Source organism: Heterodontus francisci, chromosome 10 (assembly GCF_036365525.1).
Source record: "Heterodontus francisci isolate sHetFra1 chromosome 10, sHetFra1.hap1, whole genome shotgun sequence".
Classification (NCBI taxonomy): domain Eukaryota; kingdom Metazoa; phylum Chordata; class Chondrichthyes; order Heterodontiformes; family Heterodontidae; genus Heterodontus; species Heterodontus francisci.
This window is the reverse complement of record NC_090380.1, coordinates 93,400,026-93,424,179: the sequence shown is the minus strand read 5'-3', so window position 1 is coordinate 93,424,179 and position 24,154 is coordinate 93,400,026. Positions and strand designations below refer to the sequence as shown.

Here is a 24,154-nt window from a genome sequence, read left to right as displayed (position 1 = left end):
TAAATTTCACAACGTCCAAGTTGTGCCATGAAATCCTTCAGCAATAATTTGAGCCTCTCAGTGACCTGACACCACTATTGCTGACAAGTTGATGAATGCCAAGGTTTTTTGCTTCATCTGTATCTTGCACAACTTAAGATCTCAGTAAAAGAATGAAACATTTCTAGAAATCACCAGTGCACCCAAACAGCAAGTTAAGTGCTCCCCATTTGTGTAATGTTTTGTGAGGTGATAAGGTATCAGCACATTTAGTGAGAAAAAATTTGATTCTTCACCACGGCCCATTAAGAAGCGCTGGTCGCTGCTGTTCTCACCTTTCTCCACTCTGTCAGGAGTTTGTAACATCTTTTTAAACTCAGTCCCTGTGAACTCCACTTTCGCAGTCTTAGCTGTTTTACTCCCAGCCGCATCCATGTCAGAATTACCTCTCTTCCGTTTCTTCGCCATGTTTGTCCGATAATCTGCGATGAAGATAAAATCCGCTTTTCTAACTTCTCATCTGACATTTAAACACAGCCCCACATGGCAGCGCCACAAGCGGAAGTGTCCATCCCCGTTTATCTTCCGGGTGAGATTTCCCCCCGTGTCGTTCCCCTCAATTCTGAACACAGAGAAATCCAACTAACAGACTGAGCACACTATGGTCGTTGTAACAAACTCTTCTGACTCACATTCCGTTCAATTTACCAAAAGTGTCACCGATTCCCGTTCCAAATATAAAATGCACGTCATCTCACCCCACCCACTGAATAATAAACACAATTCTATTTTTTGATGCACTGGCGCAAATAATCTTGCTTTTTACCATACATCCCATTCGAACTGCCCCTTATGTTGACCGTTCCGTTTTTAAAATGCTAATGTAGGGAGCCGTTTATCAGAGATCTCCAGAATGGGTGAACGAACCATCAGTGTTACATTTTCATTCGCCGGGTAGTAGCATCTCGGAGATATTTACTCACACCAAAAATATAAATAAGGTCAAATGTTACAAGCTGAAGCATAAACGAGATAAATGGATAAAGATATCTGTTTGGACTACAAAAGAAAAAAAAGCTGCTATAAGACAGAAAAGCTGCAAGATCTGAAGGATACTCGGTTGCTTCTTGCGGCACCGTTCTTGAAGGTAGCACGCATGCGCAAGCACGCAACCAAACGCATGCGCAGTTTCTTCTTCAATTTGCGCAGGCATTTTCAAATCGTTCCCAAAGCAACCGGGAGGATTCGGAGGCTTGGAGCCGTTCCCAGGGATCACCGAGGGGGATTGGGAGGCTCGTGGCCGTTCACAAGGGCAACCGCGGGCTTCACTGTCGACCGCAAGTGACGTTTCGAATGGAGAGGGGCCGTTGCTTTGGAGTTTGAGAGGGCGGCCTTGTCCCGGCAGCGATCGCAGGACAGCGGGGCCGCTGTTACCCTGTGTTCGGGTAGCAAGAGTGCTGGCAATAGCTGACACTGTGCAGTGAATGTGTCGCCCAGTCTTGGTCAGGTAGAGTCGGTGTTAATCGCAACAAAGCCCCGCCGGGTTCCCAGGACCGAGCCGGGCCTGACTCAGTTAGTTTCAGGATACCTTCTGCAAATAGTGACTCCCCCCGCAGGGGGAAAATGTTTCCCTACCTGCCAAAGCTAACCAAAGCAAAACTATGCAATCATTGCAGAAAAAAAAACTTTTATTAGTGTGTGCAGAAACAAGACCCCCTCATTTGAAACCCACTGGTCCAGAGGGCAAGTGAAAAAGCAAATAAGAGAAGCAAAGAGAGAGCATGAAAAGAGACTGACAGCTAGCATTAAACGAAATCCCAAAGTTTTCTATAGACATATAAATAGCAGAAAGGGGATCTACACATGGAGGTAGAGGGCATAGCTGAGATATTAAATGAATACTTTGCATCTGTCTTTACCAAGGAAGAAGATACAACCCAAGCAATAGTGAAAGAGGAGGTAATTCAAACACTAGAAGGATTTAAAATTGATAAAGAGAATGTATCAGCTAGGCTGTCTGTACTTAAAGTGTATAAAGCATCAGGACTGGATGAGATGCATCCAGTTGCTGAGGGACATGAGGGTGGAAATCATGGAGGCACTGGCCATAATTTTTCAGTCTTCCTTAGACTCTGGTGGTGCCAGAGGACTGGAGAATTACAAATGTTACACCCTTGTTCAAAAAAGGATGTAAAGATATACCCAGCAACTACAGGCCATACTGTATGCTTTATTGACTGCTTTCTCAACCTGTCCTGCCACCTTCAAATGACTTATGTTTATATACACCCAGGTCCCTCTGCTCCTGCACCCCCTTTAGAATTGTACTCTTTATTTTATATTGTCTCTCCATTTTCTTCCTACCAAAATGAATCACTTCACATTTTCCTGCATTGAATTTCATCTTCAGTGGTGGGGAAACTTCTAAAAAAAAAAGTCGGGACAAAATTAATAGTCACATGGACAAACGTGGGTTCATGAAGGAAAGCCAGCTTGGATTTCTTAAGGGAATATTATGTTTAACTAACCTGCTGGAGTTTTTTGAGAAGGTAACAGAGAGGGTTGATGAGGGCAATGTGATGTACATTGACTTTCAAAAGGCGTTTGATACAGTAGCACACAACAGACTTGTGAGCAAACTTATAGCTCATGGAATAAAAGGGATGGTAGCAGCATGGATATGGAATTGGCTGAGTGACAGGAAACAGAGAATAGTGGTTAAGAAATGTTTTTCGAGCTGGAGGAAGGTTTGTAGTGGAGTTCCCCAGGAGTAAGTGTTGGGACCCTTGCTATTCCTGATATATATTAATGACCTATACCTTGATGTACAGGGCACAATTTCAAAGTTTGCGGATGATACGAAACTTGGAAGCTTTGTGAACTGTGAGGAAGATAGTGTAGAACTCCAAAAGGACATAGACAAGTAGATGGAATGGGTGGATAGGTGGCAGATGAAATTAAATGCAGAGAAATGTGAAGTGATTAATTTTGCTGGAAGAACATAAAGAAACAGTATAGAATAAAGGGTACAATTCTAAAGGGGGGGTGCAGGAACAGAGGGACATAGGTGTATATGTGGATAAGTCATTGAAGGTGGCAGGACAGATTGAGAGAGCAGTTAATAAAGCATACAGTATCCTGGGCTTTATTAATAGGGGCATAGAGTACAAGAGCAAGGACGTTTTGTTGAACTTGTATAAGACACTAGTTTGGCCTCAGCTGGAGTATTGTGTCCAGTTCTGGGCACCGCACTTTAGGAAAGATGGAGGACATTGAAGAGAGTACAGAAAAGATTCACAAAAATGGTTCCAGGGATGAGGAACTTTAGTTATGAAGATAGATTGGAGAAGTTAGGACTCTTTACCTTGGAGAAGAGAAGGCTGAGAGCTGATTTGATAGAGGTATTCAAAATCATGAGGGGTCAGGACAGAGTAGATAGCGAGAAACCCCACTCTTGAAAGGATCAAGAACGAGAGGGCACAGATTTAAAGTATTTGGTAAGAGAAGCAAAAGTGACATGAAAAAATTTTTCATGCTGCCTGAGAGTATGATGGAGGCAGGTTCAGTTCAAGCATTCAAAAGGGAATTAGACTGTTATATGAAAAGGAAGAATGTGTAGGGTTACGGGGAGAAGGTAGAGGAATGGAACTGAGTAAATTGCTCTTTCGGAGAGCTAGTGCTGACATGATGGGCCGAATGGCCTCCTGCACTGGAACAATTCTGAGATTCTGTGGTCTAATCTTAACAACAGTGCAAAAGACCTCTTTCCATTTACTCCTTTGTTTAGATCGGAGAAGGTGAGTCATGAGCTGTAGTTTTTGAGCTAGTCAGGATTACTTCCCGCCATACATCCATGTCTGGAAAATGTTGTCAGTGGAATTTATGAACATAAAAGAAGGCATGGATTATAAATGCATTTAAACATCGCAGTTTTGTCCCTAGGTGACATACATCATCCTAAATTGCCCTTTCAGCCTCCGAAATGAGTGAGTTATACTCCAATTGAGTAAGTCACACTTCTATTGTGTGAGATTTCTGTGGTATATTCACATATGCCAATAATTTTCAAACGTTCCTGTTTGGGAGCTTTCCACTAAGCATTGATACACTCCTGGAGACCTCTTGCCATGATTTTCCAAAGACATTATCTTCTCCAAATGAAAACTGCTACTATTGCAAAAAGCATTTGTATTGGAACATTGTAAATTACAACAAATTAATTTGGTGATGCAGTAATCATCCAAGACCCTGTTCAGTGTCGGATTAGATGCTGAGCATTTGTCAAAGAATTAGTGGTTCTAATTAGCAGGGTTGAAGAGATTTTGAAGGTGAGAAAAGTTGCAAGGTCAAAGCCTTACCGAGACCATTTTGGAATGTAGTGCTGAAATTCTTTTTTCTTTTTTTTTCTTTTTTGGGCCTCCTTATCTCGAGAGACAATGGATACGCGCCTGGAGGTGGTCAGTGGTTTGTGAAGCAGCGCCTGGAGTGGCTATAAAGGCCAATTCTGGAGTGACAGGCTCTTCCACAGGTGCTGCAGAGAAATTTGTTTGTTGGGGCTGTTGCACAGTTGGCTCTCCCCTTGCGCCTCTGTCTTTTTTCCTGCCAACTACTAAGTCTCTTCGACTCGCCACAATTTAGCCCTGTCTTTATGGCTGCCCGCCAGCTCTGGCGAATGCTGGCAACTGACTCCCACGACTTGTGATCAATGTCACACGATTTCATGTCGCGTTTGCAGACGTCTTTATAACGGAGACATGGACGGCCGGTGGGTCTGATACCAGTGGCGAGCTCGCTGTACAATGTGTCTTTGGGGATCCTGCCATCTTCCATGCGGCTCACATGGCCAAGCCATCTCAAGCGCCGCTGACTCAGTAGTGTGTATAAGCTGGGGATGTTGGCCGCTTCAAGGACTTCTGTGTTGGAGATATAGTCCTGCCACCTGATGCCAAGTATTCTCCGAAGGCAGCGAAGATGGAATGAATTGAGACGTCGCTCTTGGCTGGCATACGTTGTCCAGGCCTCGCTGCCGTAGAGCAAGGTACTGAGGACACAGGCCTGATACACTCGGACTTTTGTGTTCCGTGTCAGTGCGCCATTTTCCCACACTCTCTTGGCCAGTCTGAACATAGCAGTGGAAGCCTTACCCATGCGCTTGTTGATTTCTGCATCTAGAGACAGGTTACTGGTGATAGTTGAGCCTAGGTAGGTGAACTCTTGAACCACTTCCAGAGCGTGGTCGCCAATATTGATGGATGGAGCATTTCTGACATCCTGCCCCATGATGTTCGTTTTCTTGAGGCTGATGGTTAGGCCAAATTCATTGCAGGCAGACGCAAACCTGTCGATGAGACTCTGCAGGCATTCTTCAGTGTGAGATGTTAAAGCAGCATCGTCAGCAAAGAGGAGTTCTCTGATGAGGACTTTCCGTACTTTGGACTTCGCTCTTAGACGGGCAAGGTTGAACAACCTGCCCCCTGATCTTGTGTGGAGGAAAATTCCTTCTTCAGAGGATTTGAACGCATGTGAAAGCAGCAGGGAGAAGAAAATCCCAAAAAGTGTGGGTGCGAGAACACAGCCCTGTTTCACACCACTCAGGATAGGAAAGGGCTCTGATGAGGAGCCACCATGTTGAATTGTGCCTTTCATATTGTCATGGAATGAGGTGATGATACTTAGTAGCTTTGGTGGACATCCGATCTTTTCTAGTAGTCTGAAGAGACCACGTCTGCTGACGAGGTCAAAGGCTTTGGTGAGATCAATGAAAGCAATGTAGAGGGGCATCTGTTGTTCACGGCATTTCTCCTGTATCTGACGAAGGGAGAACAGCATGTCAATAGTCGCTGAAATTATTGAGAGTTGAATATACTCTTAAGTCACCAAATGGAGAGATCTGATGACAACATGGACTAGTTTGGAAATCTGTGATGCTTTTGATTAGTTGTTTTACAATGATAAAATAGATGAAATATTTCATGGATTTAGGTTGTGCTGTACCTTACAAACCAGATGTTCTGCCACGAGTGGTAGAATTTACCATATTCTACCTGAGATGCAGTTGTTTACTTTGTAACATGAAAATAAAATTTAACTGTATTCTTTTTAATCGTTATAGTAAATCCTTTTCCTTTACACTGTGACTTTGAGTGTGCTTTGTGGACTTGGGTTCCTCCCCTGGAGATAAAACTTCTGGAGGTTACCTGACAGTAGCTTTGGTGAACTCCTTAATGCCTATTGAGAACATAGTTAGGGTCTCACAGGGGCATGTCTTTTCTCCTAAGTGCAGACATGGAGTTTTCTCTTTCTCTTGATTTGTCTGGCATCTCTGTGGCTCTTCAGGGAGTTTCAGCAGAGTCAGACCAGCCTTCCAGCATGAATGTCAGGATGTAAACCAATTGCGAGTCAGAGTGTTCCCATTTCACCCCACCCCCAACAGACTTTCTACACCGGATCATAAAATATTTTGACTAGTGTTCCTGAGTAGTGTATATTCCAACAATAATTTCCATTTATAAAGGACCTTTAAGGGAGACAAAAGTCAAAAAATAGGCACTGTTACAAATAAGGGTGATGAAAAGTTTGGTCAAAGAGGTGGGTTTAAGGAGATTGTCAAAAGAGGAAAGGAAGGTAGAAGGGTTTAGGGAGGAAATTCCCAAGTGCGAGACTTAGATGGCTGAAGGCACAAAGACCAGTGGTGGGAGGAAGGGTTGGGTGTACAAGGAACCAGAATCAGAGAAACTTGGTGTTTGCAAGTTGTGTCCTCTTGTTACTGCTCATGTTGATCACCTCCAGTAACTCTACTCCAGTTGTTGGCCTTGAGAAAGTAGCGATTCATAATTTTTCTCAACAAAAAGTCAGACAAGCCTGTTATTAAGGTTTGCATTGCTGGTGCATATAAAGCTGTTATTTGGAGCTGGTAAAAAATCAGATGCCTTAAAATTATGCAGTGGAATACTAGCATTCAAATGCTTAAAGGATTCCAATGAAGTTCCTTCTGTTATTTTAACAGAGGCATTCACTCATTTCTGCTAAAAGGATGACATAATAATACTATTGTTCTTCAGCCAAAATTGAGATTTTCAAATTTGGAATTTATTTTAAAATGGGTCTGGAGCCAGGAGTGTGCATTTCCTGTAGCTGGAGACCAGTCATTCATACAGGACTTCTGCTGTCACCAAGCAATGTTGGTAATCATTTCGCAGTCAGGTAGCTCCCACATGGCGAAACTCCAGTTCAAGGCAATAATTTATAAAAGGATTTTTTTTTGGTGGGGGGGATTGGGAATGCACTCGAACCAGGAATCAAAGGTTGAAAAACCCAGCTGGATCTGTAAAATGCCTTTTGAATTGCATGTGTTACTCAGAGATCAAATCAAGTTAATGCCCCAGTTGCTCCAAATTTAATGTGTTGCAAAAGTTTGATTTCCTAATATGTTTTTGCTCTATCAGTATATTCCAGTGCACTTCCATTGAAATATGGGATCTTGATGCTTTGCTCCCCTTGTGCAGTATAGAACGTACCATTAAAGAAAGCATGGATTAAATACTTTACTTAGCGAGTGTTGCTGGTTTTCCACATTTCTATCAGGTGATTAATATATATGTTCTGCCCCCAATGTTATGCTCAACAATGTAAATGGTAATCTGAGGTTATATGTTATATGGTGGTAAGAAATAAATACGACTACTCGTGATATCAACTAAGTATGAATGCAGAAGAGAGTAATTTATTCCTTTTCTTTTAAATAGAAGGATGTTTTCAACACCTTTCAGTTCCCATGTTGGCCATGGAGAATACACTGATGTGTATGATCCAGCAGAGGACACTTTCCTATTAATGGATGCCTTAGAAAAAGATGTGAAAGAAATAAAGCAACTCTGGTATGTCATTAGCTGAAGGATAACAAAATATGAGATAGATGAAAAATATGCAAGAACATAATTCTTTTCTAAGTGTGGTGCTGTGTGTTGTTTTTATACACACGAATTAGGAACAGGAGTAGTCCACTCAGCCCCTCGAGCCTGCTGCGCCATTCAATAAGATCATGGCTGATCTGATTGAACCTCAACTCCACATTCCTGCCTACCCCGATAACCTTTCACCCCCTTGCTTATCAAGAATCTATCAATCTCTGCCTTAAAAATATTCAAAGACTCTGCTTCCACCACCTTTTGAGGAAGAGAGTTCCAAAGACTCACGACCATCTGAGAGAAAAAAATTCTCCACAGCTCTGTCTTAAATGGGCGACCCCTTATTTTTAAACTGTGACCCCCTCTAATTCTAGATTCTCCCACAAGAGGAAATATCCTTCCCATACCATCCTTTCAAGACCCCTGAGATGTTTCAATCAAGTCGCCTTACTCTTCTAAACTCCAGCGGGTACAAGCCTAACCTGTCCAATCTTTCCTCAAAAGACAACCCGCCCATCCCAGGTATAGTCTGGTAAAGCTTCTCTGAACTGCTTCCAACGGATCTGCATCCTTCCTTAAATAAGGAGACCTATACTATACACAGTACTCCAGATGTGGTCTCACCAATGCCCTGTATAGCTGAAGCATAACCTCCCTACTTTTGTATTCAATTCCCCTCACAATAAAAGATAACATTCTATGAGCTTTCCTAATTACTTGCTGTACCTGCGTACTAACCTTTTGCGATTCATACACTAGGACAACCAAATCCCTCTGCATCTGAAAGGTCTGCAATCTCTCACCATTTAGATAAAATGCTTTTTTATTCTTCCTGCCAAAATGGACAATTTCACATTTTCCCACATTATACACCATTTGCCATATCTTTGCCCACTCACTTAACCTATCTATATCCCTTTGTAGTCTCCTTATGTCCTCTTCATAACTTACTTTCCTACCTATCTTTGTGTCATCAGCAAATTTACCAACCATCCCTTTGGTCCCTTCATCCAAGTCCTTTATATAAATTGTAAAAAGTTGAGGCCCCAGCACAGATCCTTGGTGCACACCACTCGTTACATCTTGCCAACCAGAAAATGACCCATTCATGCCTACTCTCTGTTTTCTGTTAGCTAGCCAATCTTCTATCCATGCCAAAATGTTACCCCCTACACCATGAGCTTTTATTATCCGCAATAACCTTTGATGTGGCACCTTACCATATGCCTTCTGGAAGCCTAAGTACATTATATCCATCGGTTCCCCTTTATCCACAGCACATGTTACTTCTTCAAAGAACTGCAATAAATTGGTTAAGCATGATTTTCCTTTCACAAAACTATGTTGTCTCTGCCTGATTACCTTGAATTTTTCTAAGTGCCCTGCTATAACGTTTTTAATGATAGCTTCTAACATTTTCACTATGATAGATGTTAAGCTAACTGGCCTGTAGTTTCCTGCTTTCTATCTCCCTCCCTTTTTGAATAAAGGCGTTAAATTGGCAATTCTCCAATCTAATGGAATCTTCCCCGAATCTAGGGAATTTTGGAAAATCAAAACCAACGCATCAACTATCTCACTAGCCACTTCTTTTAAGACCTTAGGATGAAGTCCATCAAGTCCCTGGGACTTGTCAGCCCGCAGCTCCAACAGTTTGCTCGGTACCACTTCCCTGGTGATTGTAATTGTTTTGAGTTCCTCCCTCCCTTCCATTTCCTGATTTACAGCTATTTCTGGCCTGTTAGTTGTATCCTCTATGGTGAAGACCAATGCAAAACACCTATTCAATTCATCTGCCATCTCCTTATTTTCCCTTATTAATTCCCCAAACTCACTTTCTATAGGACCAATGCTCACATTAATTTTTCTTTTTAAAATATCTATAGAAACTCTTACTATCTGTCTTTCTATTTCTAGCCACCTTTCATGCTCTAATTTTATTAATCTTTTAGTCATTCTTTGCTGCTTTTTATATTCTGTCCAGTCTTCTGACCTGCCACCCATCTTTGCACAATTATATGCTTTTTCTTGAAGTTAGATACTATCTAACTTTTTCAGTTAACCACAGATGGTGGGTCCTTCCCTTGGAATTTTTCTTTCTCATTGGAATGTATATATTCTGTGTATTCTGAAATATCACCTTAAATGTCGGCCACTGCATCTCTATTGACCTATCTCTTAACCTACTTTGCCAGTTCACTTTTGCTAGCTCTGCTTTCATGCCCTCATAATTGCCCTTATTTAAGTTTAAAATACTAGTCTTGGACCCATTCTTCTCTCCCTCAAACTGAATGTAAAATTCAGGCATGGTATGATCGCTGCTGCCTAGGGGCGCTTTCACTATGAGGTCATTAATTAATCCTATCTCATTGCACAATACCAGGTCGAGTATACCCTGCTCTCTGGTTGGCTCCAGAACGTGCTGTTCTAAGAAACTATCCCGAAAACGTTTTATGAACTCCTCATCTAGGCTACCTTTTCCCAATCAATATGTAGATTAAAATCTCCCTTGATTATTGCTGAAACTTTCTGACAAGCACCCCTTATTTCTTCCTTTATACCCTGTCCTACTTTGTGGCTACTGTTAGGAGACCTGTACACCACTCCCACAATTGACTTCTTGCCTTTATCATTTCTCATCTCGACCCAAACTGCTTGTACATCTTGGTTTCCTGAAATTAGATCGTCCCTCTCTATTGTGCTAACACCATCATTAATTAACAGAGCCAGCCCTTCACCGTTTCCGAGCTTCCTGTCCTTCCTAAATGTCATGTACCCTTCAATATTCAGGTCCCAATCTATGTCATCATAGAGTTAGACAGAACAGAAACAGGCCCTTTGGCCCATCGTGTCTGTGCCGGCATCAAGCACCTATCTATTCTAATTCCATTTTCTAGCACTTAGCCTGTAGCCTTGTATGCTATGGTATTTCAAGTGCTCATCTAAATACTTCTTAAATGTTGTGAGGGTTCCTGCCTCTACGACCCTTTCAGGCAGTGTTTTCCAGATTCCAACCACCCTCTGGGTGAAAAAATGTTTCCTTAAAACCCCTCTAAACCTCCTGCCCCTTCCCTTAAATCTATGCCCCCTGGTTATTGCCCCCTCTGCTAAGGGAAAAAGTTTCTTCCTATCTACCCTATCAATGTCCCTCATAATTTTGTATACCTCAGTCAGGTCCCCCCTCAGCCTTCTCTGCTATAAGGAGAACAACCCTAGCTTATCCAGTCTCTCATCATAGCTGAAATGCTCCAGCCCAGGCAACATCCTGGTGAATCTCCTCTGCACCCTCTCCAGTGCAGTCACATCCTTCCTATAGTGTGGTGACCAGAACTGTACACAGTACTCTAGATGTGGCCTAACTAGCATTTTATACAGCTCCATCATAACCTCCCTGTTCTTACATTCTGTGCCTCGGCTAATAAAGGCACGTATCCCATATGCCTTCCTAACTACCTTATCTACCTGTGCTGCTGCCTTCAGTGATCTATGGACAAGTACACCAAGGTCCCTCTGACCCTCTGTTCTTCCTAAGGTCCAACCATCCATTGTATATTCCCTTGCCTTGTTAGTCTTGCCAAAATGCATCAGCCCACACTTCTCAGGATTAAATTCCATTTGCCACTGCTCCGCGCATCTTACCAGCCCATCTATATCGTCCTGTAATCTGCTTTCCTCCTCACTATTTACGACACCACCAATTTTTGTGTCATCTGCGAACTTACTGATCATACCTCCCATATTCACGTCTACATCATTAATGTACACTACAAACAGCAAGGGTCTCAGCACCAATCCCTGCGGTACACCACTGGTCACAGGCTTCCACTCGCAAAAACAATTCTTGACCATCACCCTCTGCCTCCTGCCACTAAGCCAATTTTGGATTCAGTTTGCCAAATCGCTCTGGATCCCATGGGCTCTTACTTCTTAAGCAATCTCCCATGCGTGACCTTATCAAAAGCCTTACTGAAGTCCGTGTAGACTACATCAACTGCTTTACCCTCATCTACACATCTAGTCACCTCCTCGAAAAATTCAATCAAGTTTGTTAGACACGATCTCCCCCTGACTAAGCCATGCTGACTATCCCTGATTTATCCCTGCACTCCAAGTGGAGATTAATCCTGTCCCTCAGAATGTTTCCAATAGTTTCCCAACCACTGATGTTAGACTCACCGGCCTGTAATTACCTGGTTTATCCCTGCTACCCTCTTGAATAATGGTATTGCATTCACTGTACTCCAGTCCTCTGTCTGGTACCTCTTCTGTGGCCAGAGAGGATTTGAAAATTTGTGTCAGAGCCCCTGCTATCTCCTCCCTTGCTTCACATAACAGCCTGGGATACATCCCATCTGGGCCTGGGGGTTTATCCACTTTTAAGCCCGCTAAAACCGCTAATATTTCCTCCCTTTCAATGCTAATTTGTTCAAGTATATCACAATCCCCCTCCCTGATCTCTACACCTACATTGTCCTTCTCCATAGTAAACACAGATGAAAAGTAATCATTTAAAACCTCACCTATGTTCTCCGGTTTCACACACAGATTGCCACTTTGGTCCCTAATGGGCCCTACTCTTTCCCTTAATATAGTTAGAAAACGCCTTGGAATTTTCCTTTATCTTGCCCGCCAGTGTTTTTTCATGTCCCCTTTTCGCTCTGCTAATTACTTTTTTAAGTACCCCCCTACACTTTCTATAATCCTTTAGGGCCACCGCTGTTTTCAGCGCTCTGAATCTGCCATATGACTCCCTTTTTTTCCCTTATCCAATCCTCTATATCACTTGACATCCAGGGTTCCCTGGACTTGTTGGTCCTACCCTTCACCTTTACGGAACATGTTGGTCCTGAACTCTCACTATTTCCTTTTTGAATGACTCTCACTGGTCTGATGTAGACTTTCCTACAAGTAGCTGCTTCCAGTCCACTTTGGCCAGTTCCTGTTTTATCATATTGAAATCGGACTTCCCCCAATTCAGTACCTTTATTTCGGGTCCATCTTTGTCCTTTTCCATAACTACCTTAAATCCTACAGAGTTATGGTCACTATTCCCGAAATGCTCCATAATTGACACTTCTACCACTTGTCCGGCTTCATTCCCTAGGATTAGGTCCAGTACCGCCCCTTCTCTCGTAGGACTTTCTACGTGCTGGCTCAAAAAGCTCTCCTGTATGCATTTTAAGAATTCCGCCCCCTCTAAGCCTTTTACGCTAAGAATGCCCCAGTTGATATTGGGGAAGTTGAAATCCCTTACTATTATTACCCTATTATTTTGACACCTCTGTGAGATTTGCCTACATATCTGCTCCTCTACCTCTCCCTGACTGTTTGGAGGCCTGTAGTATACTCCCAGCGAAGTGATTGCCCCCTTTTTGTTTTTACGTTCTACCCATATGGCCTCATTTGAGGAAGCCTCTAAGTTATCATCCCTCCTTACTGCAGTAATTGACTCCTTGATCAACAGTGCAATGCCACCTCCTCTTTTACCCCCTCCCCTGTCACACCTGAAGATTCTATACCCTGGAATATTGAGCTGCCAGCCCTGCCCTTACCTCAACCTTGTTTCTGTGATGGTGATGATATCATATTCCCATGTGTTAATCAACACCCTCAATTCATCTGCCTTACCAGTAAGACTCCTTGCGTTAAAATAGATGCAATCCAGCCTTGCATTATTCACTTGTGCCTTAGCAGGTCTATATTTGCTCTGCCTTCCAGACTGACTCAGTTTCTCTTCTATATTTGACTGTGCATCACCCCCTACTGTACTTCCACTCTGTATCCCATCCCCCTGCCAAATTAGTTTAACCACGTCCCCCCCCCCCACCCCCAACAGCACCAGCAAACCTCCCAGCAAGGATGTTGGTCCCGTTCCGGTTCAGGTGCAACACGTCCAACTTGTATAGGTCCCACCTTCGCTAGAAACAGACCCAGTGATCCACGAAACTCAAGCCCTCCCTCCTGCACCATCTCCTCAGCCACGCATTCATCTGATCTATCCTCCTATTCCTATACTCAGTAGCACGTGACACCGGGAGTAATCCAGAGATTACAACCTTTGAGGTCCTGCTTTTCAATCTGCTATCTAGCTCCCTAAATTCTTGTTGCAGGACCTCATCCCTCTTTCTACCTGTGACATTGGTACCAATGTGTACCATGTCCTCTGACTGTTTAACCTCCTCCTTCAGAATGCTCTGCAACTGCTCTGTGACATCCTTGACCCTAGCACCAGGGAGGCAACATACCATCCTGGAGTCAAGTTTGCGGCCACAGAAAAACCTGTCTATACCGCTTACGATAGAATCCCCTATTACTATTGCTCTCCCACTCTTTTTCCTCCCCTACTATGCAGCTGAGCCACCCGTGGTGCCACAGACTTGGCTCTTGCAGTCATGTCTCTGCAATGGCTATCGGATCGTATTGATTTATTTCTATTTGCACTATCAGTTCACCTCTTTTGTTTCGAATGCTGCGTGCATTTAGATACAGAGACTTTAGTTTGGTCCTTTTATTATTTTTGTAACCTCAAGCCTTATCTGTTGATTTACTCTTAGATTTGTAATCACTGTCCCTTCCTGTCATGGTCTGTTTATCTTTTCCCATATTGCTTGTCTCTGCTCTTTGATTTACCACATCTTCCCAAATGTGATCCCTTGCCCCCACTATTTAGTTTAAAACCCTCTCTACTTCCCTAGTTACGCGACTCGCTAGAACACCGGTCCCAGCACGGTTCAGGTGTAGACTGTTCCAACGGTACAGCCCCAACTTTCCCCAGTGCTGGTGCCAATGCCCCACAAACTGGAACTCACTTCTACAACTCCAGTCTTTGAGCCACGCATTCATTTCTCTCGTCTTATTTGCCGTACTCCAGTTTGTACGTGGCTCAGGTAATAATCCAGAGATTATTACCTTTGAGGTTCTGCTTCTTAAGTTGGTGCCTAGCTCCTCATACTGACTACACAGAACCTCTTTCCTTGTTCTGCCTATGTTGTTGGTACTTACATGGGCCATGATGACTGGATCCTTCCCTTTCCACTGCAGATGTCCTGAATCCTGGTCACGGGGCATTATTTATAACTTTATATAGTATTTCTTGTGGTAAATCAGATGATATATTATTTTATAAGCACAATGACAACTTGCTATTTATATAGCGCATTTAACGTAGGCATTTCACAAAAGCATAAGAAAGAAGTGGATGTTGAGCTGAAGAAGGAGGTATAGTCGGGGGGGAGGGGGCGGGATGCCGGGGGTTGGGGAGGGGGGGGATAACTGAAAGCTTGATCAGAAAGTTTTAAGCAAGGTCTTGGGGTGGGAATTACACAGTGGGATATAGGCGGAGAAAGATGCAGTTGCCAGTAGGAGGCACATAAACAAAAGGGGTAGTATTTTAGATTTGAGGCTTGGGGGTACTTGGAGCCAGTTAGATCATTGAGGACACTGGTGGTGGGTGAGTGGGACTTCGTGTGGCATAGGATACTGGCAGCATAGTTTTTGGATGTGCTGAGGGAGGAGTATGAAAAGCTGGCTAGGGGAGAACTGGAATCCTCATCCAAGGTGACGAATGCATGGATGAGCTTTCAGCAGTTTGACTGATATAAGGGCAGAGGCAAGCAATGTTACGACAGGTAGGTAGGAGATGGAAAGGGTAGGGGTTGGAAACCCAGCTCATTGTTCAATAGGTTACAAATAGTCTGATTTAGCCTGCGATAATGCATAGATAAGGGATAGAATCAGTGACAAGGGTCCAAGGGCCAAAGATGATGGCTTTGGTTTCCCAGTTTAGCTGGGGGAAACTGCATCTCATCTAAGATGTTGGGCAAGCAGCCTGACAGCACAAAGGCAGTGGAGAGAGAGAGAGAGAGAGACAAGTGGCGGCGAAGTAGAGCTGCAAGAGGTAGAGTCTGTGTACATGTGCAAGCTGTGTTAGAAAAACTTTTAAGCCTGTTTGTGAAGAAGACACTGAACCAGGGTGCTTTGGTGGAGACTGTTTATTTCTTGCCACAAAGCTTATTTTTCCACTCCTAACAACACCCCAACACCTGTTCACCTATTACCTTCAACTACTAGATATTTAACATCCATTAACAGAACTTGTTCGATCCCCACAAGCTGGCCTGATGATCTGTAGCTGATGTTGCCAAAGGAGGCAGCACATAAATGAGGAAGAGGATGGGGCTCTGCAGAAACCTTTGGAGGACTCCAAAGGCAACAGTGGTGAGAAGTGAAGCCATTACTAGAAATGCCCTGGCTATGAGTGGATAGGTAGGAGTGGACTACAGGAGAGGCAATGAAGAAGAATAATGTAGTTGGCTGTGTCAAAGGCTACATAGAGGTCACGGAAGGATCTGAGTTGCAGAAGATGTCATTTGAAACTTTATTAGGGCCATTTTGATGCGATTCCAAGGGAAGAAATCTGATTTGAAAGATCCAAACAATGGGTTAGGGGAAAACTGGGCAGGGATTTGTGAGGCAAAGGACCTGCAAGGGGTTTGGCGAGGAATGACAGATTTGCGATAAAGCAGCTGTTAGCAAGGGCCGGAGGGCCAAGGATGAGTTTTTTCGATTAGGAGCTTTTGAAAGGAAAGGGGACAGTACCTGAGGAGAGGGAACCATTTACAGTGTCAATGAGCATAGAAGATCGGAAGGGAAATTTAGTGGGATTGGGGTCAAGAGAGCATGATGGGCTCCATGGACAATATGAGCTCAGAGGGAATAGTGGAGAAACTAGAGAGAGAGATGGTGATTCAGGATGAGGCAGGTGAGGAATGTAGCCTTTTGGAAGGTTTAGCTGTAGGGGAAAAGGAAAGCATAGGAATGTTATTTCTCACGATGTATTATTCTGATAAGCTGGAGATATGTCCCTTTAGGATAACAAAGTTTTAACCGGTGTTGAGAGTGAAATTTAAGGTATTAGAACATAAAGCAATATTTTTTTCATCTGAATAGATCTATTTATAAATTTAAAAACTGTGTTCTTTTGATCTGTCCATGTATTTCCAATCATCTGATTTGTCTTTATGGACCATGTGACTGCTACATCTCCCCTATAATTTGCCCCTTTTTTGTCTGCATTAGGGGCCAATCGGATGTGATATTTAGTATGTATGGGCTACCATCTTGCCATGTGACTTGAAATGAGCAGTTTGGAGACTGGTTCCCTGGTCTGCTTTGATGCTCTGCTCAGCTTTCTTGGTGACTATGTCTACTGTTCTCCTTTTTCTCCTGACCTGTTATGGCCCCAGCCTCAGCACCAGGTTTCCCATTTCTGGGCTTAACGACCAGTCTCCCAATACTAGCCTCAGTCCATTAATTATTGTAACTAAATATCTTAGAAAACGTTTTTAATGCTATCCTACTAATACAGTATCATATACAGATGAATATACAATGGAAGCACCTTGGCTGTAGCTGTGAAGCCATAACAGTTCTCTACTTTTTTTATTTTTATTTTATTTTAGAGATACAGCACTGAAACAAGCCCTTCGGCCCACCGAGTCTGTGCCGACCAACAACCACCCATTTATACTAACCCTACAGTAATCCCATATTCCCTACCACCTACCTACACTAGGGGCAATTTACAACGCCCAATTTACCTATCACCTGCTGTGGGAGGAAAACGGAGCACCCGGTGAAAACCCACGCAGTCACAGGGAGAACTTTGCAAACTCCACACAGGCAGTACCCAGAATCGAACCCGGGTCCCTGGAGCTGTGAGGGGCTGCGGTGCTAACCACTGTGCCGCCCCTGTGAGAAAATTCTGTGTGTTGATCACAGGGCAGCTCTTGTCTCTTCACCCTTAGTTTTCTCCCACTCTTTTCTGAAGATAGTGCCTTTTCCCACAGTAAGCTTTGATGGATAGTGGCAGCCAGGTTCCTCACCCAAGCAACCATTGTCAACCATCTGTGACTAAACTGTACATTAAGAAAGAGAGATGCACAATCGTGTTTTTGTTAGAGTGACGGATACCAGGTTCCACATTTTTAAACAGAAGTGTATTTAAAAACCAGTTGAAACATTTTTTTGTATCTGGACAGTTGTATATAATTTAATCTAATTTTGCGAACAGTCTGTGCCATATATTAGTAGTACAAATATAGCCTACTTCCTATGGAAGACTAAAAATCATTTTATTTTTCCAGTCCCAGGATCTGCCTTGAGGTTGGAGCAGGATCTGGCGTTGTCTCTGTATTCCTGGCTTCTATTGTTGGGCCTATCTCATTTTATCTGTAAGTTGTTAAGAGAAACTTCCAAGCCTGTTTGTGAAGAAGACACTGAGACTAGGATGCTTTGGTGGAGACTAAACAGTCTTGCCACAGAGCTTACTTCTCCACTCCTAACAATACTGGCTGGTTCTTCTTTATATTGTTATGATCCTGTAATTTTTTTTCTGGGAAGATTGCAGTGTGCCTTTAAGGCTGTAAAAGAATAAGTACTGCTTTAGGAACAAACAAGCCCAGGAATTACTAAGAAGATGCATTTTGGTTGAGGTTGGATACACCATACACACCAACCAGCTTCAAAGAATGCATCCTGGTTACCCTGCAACAGCCATTCGGAGAACAAGATAAAAGATACAATGTTGCCGATTGCCTTTTGAAAAACTAGCTAAAAAACTGGCTTTTGACCGACACAATTAACAGACACACAGACAGCTGGACCAACATAAACCTAACAGAGTTCTCTGATAATTTAAACTGAAGGAAGGTGAATTTTAGACTGATCGCTTTTTTACCCCTCAAAATTCTAAAGCCAAATTGATTCATTGCGAGTTGTTGATTGGCTGAGGTCATCGCTGGATGAAAGAGGAGTTGAAGTTTCGAATATTGGAGTGTAAATCTGCAAGGAGACTAATTTTTCTATTTTAAATGTTTTTATCTTAGAAAAAACTGCACTCTTAAACACTACTAATATATAGTTAATTTGTTGATTTAAAGATAGCTGGTTTGGTTAGCCTCATTCGGGGTTAATAGATGGTCAATTTGGCTGTGGTTTTCTTTAATTTGGAAAGTTTAAAGTGATATGTTAGGCGATCTGTGGAAGGACGGGACTAAATTAACAGTGCATTTCTCCCACTGCAATCAGAATCATATATTTTGATTGGGGGCTTTGTCTTGAGCAGTCGGTCGTAACAATACATGCATCTGAGTAAAATTAACTAATCAACACCTGTTCAACCTATTACCTTCAACTACTAGGTATTTAACATCCATTAACAGAACTTATTAGACGCTAACAAAAGTAGCTGATCTGACATTATTGTTTATTGTGGAGTGATAAATGTGAGAGTGTCAAAACAAAAAATCTATGGGCTACAATTAAAATGAGTTCAGAAGTGCTTCAATTTCTGTATATGATCAAGGAAAGGCTGTTGTGTAGGTGAACGTTAGATGGAGAGTTGGAGTGTGGAAAGGCACGAACATGAGGTGTGTCCTTCCACAAAGAGTAGAGTGTTGGCCATCTCTAGTGATTGATTATAGCGCAACGTTAGCATTCACTTTGGCATCTTGTTCAGCAGCTTATTACAAATTGCTACTCAAAGTTTTAGCCACTGAGACATTTGGCGACAGAAGACAGGTGGAAAAGAGTGAGACTTGAACCCTGATCTGTGTCATCTTAAACTGTCTTTTTCATTCATAGCTGTACAGATATTAACCCTCTGGCTGCTGCTTGCTCAGTGGAAAGTGCAAGATGTAATGGAGTGAACATCCAGCCAATCATTACTGACCTGGTAAATCATGAGTTCCAGATAACCTAAAAATATTCTTCTCAAGTATTGTAATTCAGTGACTGTTCAGTGCTCTTTGTCAATAGCATGCTGTTTGTAATACAGTTTGCTTGTCATTAATCCTGTCCCTTGGAGGCGTCATTGGCAGCATGACTAATGCAGTTGCCTACTTAACAGTCAGTCACTGTGCTCTAAAAACAATTCACTGAATGTTGAGATATAGGAGAGAAATTATAACATGCTCTTTAAATATAAGGTTTTCATCTTTCTTTTCCAATTTCTCTTTCTTTCTTGTTATATTATGTAATTGGCATGAACAATAATTAATCTCTGCAGATTACATCCATAAAATTTTAGTTTCAAATGTGATGCAGTGCATTAGTGAGTGTCTGGGAAGAGGGAGCATCTCCGGGTCGAATGAAAGTTGCACCCTGTCAGAGATGCATCCTAATTAAAACTGGATGGAAAACCCAGGCCAATGAGTTTAACCTTCAAATTAGGCAACAAACTGGAAAGTTATTCTTCTACTTTTTTAAAAATTAATTGAATGCTTTTAATTTTTATTTTTTTGTAAACAGGTCACAGGATTATTGCCACGACTACAAAATCAAGTTGATGTATTAATATTTAACCCACCTTATGTTGTAACTGCCTCAGAAGAAGTGAGTTTATGTTCATAAATAATAATTGAACAATCGAACTTTCCAAATGTAGTTTGACTTTTTTGTGTAACAATTCTCCAACACCCAAGCTGTGATGATGTTTGTATGTTATAAATGTGATAAGCTGCTCAAAAGATTTGAAGTAGTCAGCTTCCAGAAATATTCAAAAACAAGTCCTAACTTAAGAAGAATTGTTCTCAGTTGTGGTATTGCAAATTAAATCAGTGAAAAGAGCCACTTGGACAATGTGTCAGTCTCTGTCTCGCTGCCATTATCATAAATAGTGTCTTTCTTGGTCCTGAATGTTGATCTTGATGCTACAATGGCATTAGAGAATGTTACTTACAGGAGGCCATGATAAAGAACTCGCCTTCTTCAACCATGCCCATAGGCACTGGAAAAGGAGAGTTGAAAATATATGCAGCAACCTGAGAGGAGATGTTGCCATTTGAGGCCAATATCAAAAAAGTCTTTTGGAAATCCACCATATAAGGTTGGTGGTTTTAAAAGATCAGAATGAACCTGGTTTTCTGCCTGGCTTGAATGCTTTTGCATTAAGCATTTCGTTTTGGCATCTGTACCCTTCTTGGATGACTCTGTGGGGCTGACAAAGCTATTGAAAATTTGTGCTTCCACTACCCAGCATTAATGTAGTTGACATGTTTCAGGTGATTTGGAGAAGGGAAAGGAAAGTATTTTTGACCTTCTGAGGTGTATTGTGTTTTTTTTCTCTTAGGTAGGTAGCCATGGTATAGAGGCATCTTGGGCTGGTGGCGAAAGAGGTCGCGAGGTCATGGATAGGCTGTTTCCTCAGGTCTCAGCCCTCCTGTCCAGTCAGGGATTATTTTATCTGGTTACAATTCAGGAAAATGGCCCAGGTGAGATGGTGTGATTTTCATACTAATGATAGCTAGGAGCTTGTGGAAAGCAAAGGTGGGGAAAGGTTCTCTGCAAATTAAATCTCTTGGGTCTGTAGCTGTGTCAGTCTTTTCTCTCCCTTCAACAGAATGGAGAGTGGATATATGCTTGTTTTTTTACCTGAGCGCTAATTTTTAAATGTCAGTCAGTAGTTAGCGAGTAAATGCCATGGGTTGGGGGTGGGGTGGGGAAGCTAGTGGAGAAAAAAAAACTAGAAGACATTTCACTCTTGATCATTCTCATCGAATTACCAGCAATCAGATGAAGAACAGTAATCTGCCGGTAATCTTGAGTACAAAATGATGTATGATACAAGGGGAGGGGTTAAAGAGGGCAGAGAAAAGGAAACATGATTATTGTGGTTTGTGGTGGGTTCCTTTTTGTTTGCTTGTGTTTATGATAGTAAATACTGATAGCCAACTCCCTGTTGTGGCTAAGAGGAGTTGCAGAGTGAGCCAAATCAGTTAAGATATTGTCAGTGGGTTTAGCATCCTCTCATTAGGTCCAGTATCTCCCCCAACCCATTTGTTCAAAAGGTATCATTAACACTCCCTTGAAATAAATATATTCATGTAATCAATAGAACTAGAGATGAAACAGTAGGATTCTAAAGAAATTTATATAGAGTGTTTGAGTATCTTCTGGTCTGGTCACACCCCTCCCATTTCTGAGAGGACTGGTGAGTTGACAGCACCAAGATTTCTGCTTAAGTTAATCAAGTGTTAGCAATCGAGATATGCATCACAATTATTATTCTGTTTCCTCTCCCACGGCACTGCAGCTGAAAACAGAATTGGTGGGTCAGTGTTGGGTTGGAGAACACAATAATTTCTTGCTTCATTGTACTACTTGAGCTCTACATGTTTATTTTTCTTGTAAATGTAGATAAATGAAATAAATCAGCATTTTGTCCTGAAATTTATTTAAATATATATAGTTAGGGAATCAAATCTCAAATACTGCCTGCACCACCTCCTAGTTTCTGATTTATTAGCTGGAACTTTCCTCCACACAAGATCAGGTGGCAGGTTGTTCAACCTTGCCCGTCTCAGAAAAAAGACCAAAGTGCAGAAAGTCCTCATCAGGGAATTCCTCTTTGCTGACAATGCTGTATGAACCTCCCACACAGAAGAGTTTCTGCAGAGACTCATCAACAGGATTGCGCCTGCCTGCAACAAATTTTGCCTAACAATCAGCCTCAAGAAAACGAACATCATGGGACAGGATGTCAGAAATGCTCCATCCATCAATATCGGCGACCACGCTCTGGAAGTGGTTCAAGAGTTCACCTACCTGGGCTCAACTATCACCAGTAACCTGTCTCTCGATGCAGAAATCAACGAGCACGTGGGAAAGGTGTCCGCTGCTATGTCCAGACTGGCCAAGAGGGTGAGGGAAAATGGCACACTGACACTGAACACAAAAGTCCGAGTGTTTCAAGCCTGTGTCCTCAGTAACTTGCTCTACGGCAGCGAGGCCTGGATAACATATGTCAGCCAAGAGCAACGTCTCAACTCATTCCATCTTCACTGCCTCCGAAGAATCCTTGGCATCAGGTGGCAGGACCGTATCTCCAATGCAAATTAATAGTCTAAGTGATGGAAGTAGTAAAGAAGTAGAATATTTAATGGAGAGATTTTTCTGTTTTTAATTACAGTTGCATCTGTGGGTCTATGTTTCTTAATGGCACATCAGAAAGTTTTTAAATATCTTCTCACTAAATGTTTCTCACTTACTGATGCAATGTCTTTGATTATTAAGTTACTCAGCAGAAATGCGTCCCTTTTATACTAAAAACACATTGTGTTCTTTTGCAGAGGAGATAATACAGTCACTGAAGAGCTCTGGTTTGAAAGGGACTGTGCTCATTTCGAGGCAAGCTGGAAGAGAACACCTTTCAGTGCTGAAATTTTGGAAAGCCTGATTGTTGGGTTCCAGTTGCCCTCCATGTTAAATAGCACTCTCAAAAGATGTGATTCCAGACAGGAGAGAAACAAACAGCTCTACCTACTGCTTCCTTTATAACTGGGGATTTCAGCATATCTGTTTCAGATTGATGCAATTCACTTAGGGTACTGCGGAAGGTCTAGAACATTTTCTGTGGAAAACTGGGCAAGTGGTTCAATATTATAAATGAACACTGGAAGCACTGTACAGGGGTCTCGTAACGGAAAAGAATTTCTGAACACAGATCTTGAAAGTTAAGGAGTTAATTATATTGTACCTAAGATTGCATAAGTCAAATAACAAGTATATGCAATGACTTTAAAACTAACTGAGTTCTTCAGTATTACAGGATGCCATGCCATGTGGTTCCTATTCAGAACTGTAGCAGTGAATGAAAACAAAAAGGTGCAATCAAACTACACACTGAAGGGAATATTGTGATGTTTGACAGAATACTTGGGAAAATCTGAGATCTGTTGCAAAATCAAAGCAGGCCCAACAGCTCTGTGTCTCCGCAATGCGATACAAAATCCTAAAAAAAAAAGGACTTGCATAACATTATATCTGTAAAAATGATTTTCTGTACATTTCTAATACAATATGATTCTTGGAGAATTTATAACAGTTATGGAATAGAATTAAGTTCATAAATCAAAAAAAAGAATGGAAACTGTTCAAAATGAAAATAACACATTCCATTTGTAAATAAATCTGAAATAGTATAAAAATGCCTAATTATGTCATATTATCCATAACGACTTATATTTATATAGTGTCTTTAATGTAATAAAGGCACTTAACAGGAGCATTTTAAAACAAAATATGACACCAAGCCACAAAAGGAGATATTGGGTCAGATGACCAGAAGCTTGGTCAAAGAGGTAGATTTTAAGGAGAGTCTGAAAGGCGGAAAGTGAGGTAGAGAGGGTATTTCAGAGCTGGGGTCTAGGTATTTGAAGGTGTGGCCACCCAATGGCAGAGCGATCAAAATCAGGGATGCACAAGAGGCC

General features: G+C 42.1%; 2 protein-coding genes across 8 annotated transcripts in view; one reads left to right on the top strand and one right to left on the bottom strand.

Annotated features, from left to right (window-relative positions):
- The window catches only part of urb1 (URB1 ribosome biogenesis homolog), a 158,967-nt gene extending 157,850 nt beyond the window's left edge, over positions 1-1,117 (bottom strand). For 2 of the 5 annotated variants that reach the window (XR_010975862.1, XM_068041057.1), the window contains exons 1-2: positions 806-893; positions 315-461 (exon numbers count right to left, since the gene is read on the bottom strand). Coding sequence is in view for 4 of the 5 variants with exons in the window: in XM_068041057.1 (XP_067897158.1) it covers positions 315-461; positions 806-812 (154 nt within the window). In the remaining variant the exon portion in view is untranslated. The other 3 variants (XM_068041058.1, XM_068041061.1, XM_068041059.1) reach the window with 3 other exon arrangements.
- A 54-nt stretch (positions 1,118-1,171) lies between these two features.
- Positions 1,172-23,837, top strand: n6amt1 (N-6 adenine-specific DNA methyltransferase 1). 3 transcript variants are annotated; one of them, XM_068041055.1, is made up of 8 exons: positions 1,172-1,486; positions 7,425-7,563; positions 7,725-7,856; positions 18,032-18,118; positions 19,530-19,620; positions 20,196-20,279; positions 21,016-21,157; positions 23,015-23,837. In XM_068041055.1, exons 3-8 carry the CDS (start codon positions 7,729-7,731, stop codon positions 23,119-23,121), a joined length of 639 nt encoding a protein of 212 aa, XP_067897156.1. In that variant the 5' UTR covers positions 1,172-1,486; positions 7,425-7,563; positions 7,725-7,728; the 3' UTR covers positions 23,122-23,837. The 3 variants fall into 3 exon arrangements, with proteins under 3 accessions (XP_067897156.1, XP_067897155.1, XP_067897157.1); XM_068041054.1 differs by lacking the exon at positions 7,425-7,563; XM_068041056.1 differs by lacking the exons at positions 1,172-1,486; positions 7,425-7,563 and adding an exon at positions 1,503-1,938.
- The last annotated feature ends 317 nt before the right edge of the window (positions 23,838-24,154 follow it).

What these genes read in the sequence shown, in the direction of transcription:
- n6amt1 (XM_068041054.1), top strand. Translation starts at nt 1,464, where the DNA reads ATGTGTCGCCCAGTCTTGGTCAG. An exon ending in TGTCGCCCAGTCTTGGTCAG is followed by an intron (nt 1,487 to 7,724) that starts GTAGAGTCGGTG and finishes TCTTTTAAATAG; the next exon opens with AAGGATGTTTTCAACACCTT. An exon ending in AGCCAATCATTACTGACCTG is followed by an intron (nt 19,621 to 20,195) that starts GTAAATCATGAG and finishes TTTTGTAAACAG; the next exon opens with GTCACAGGATTATTGCCACG.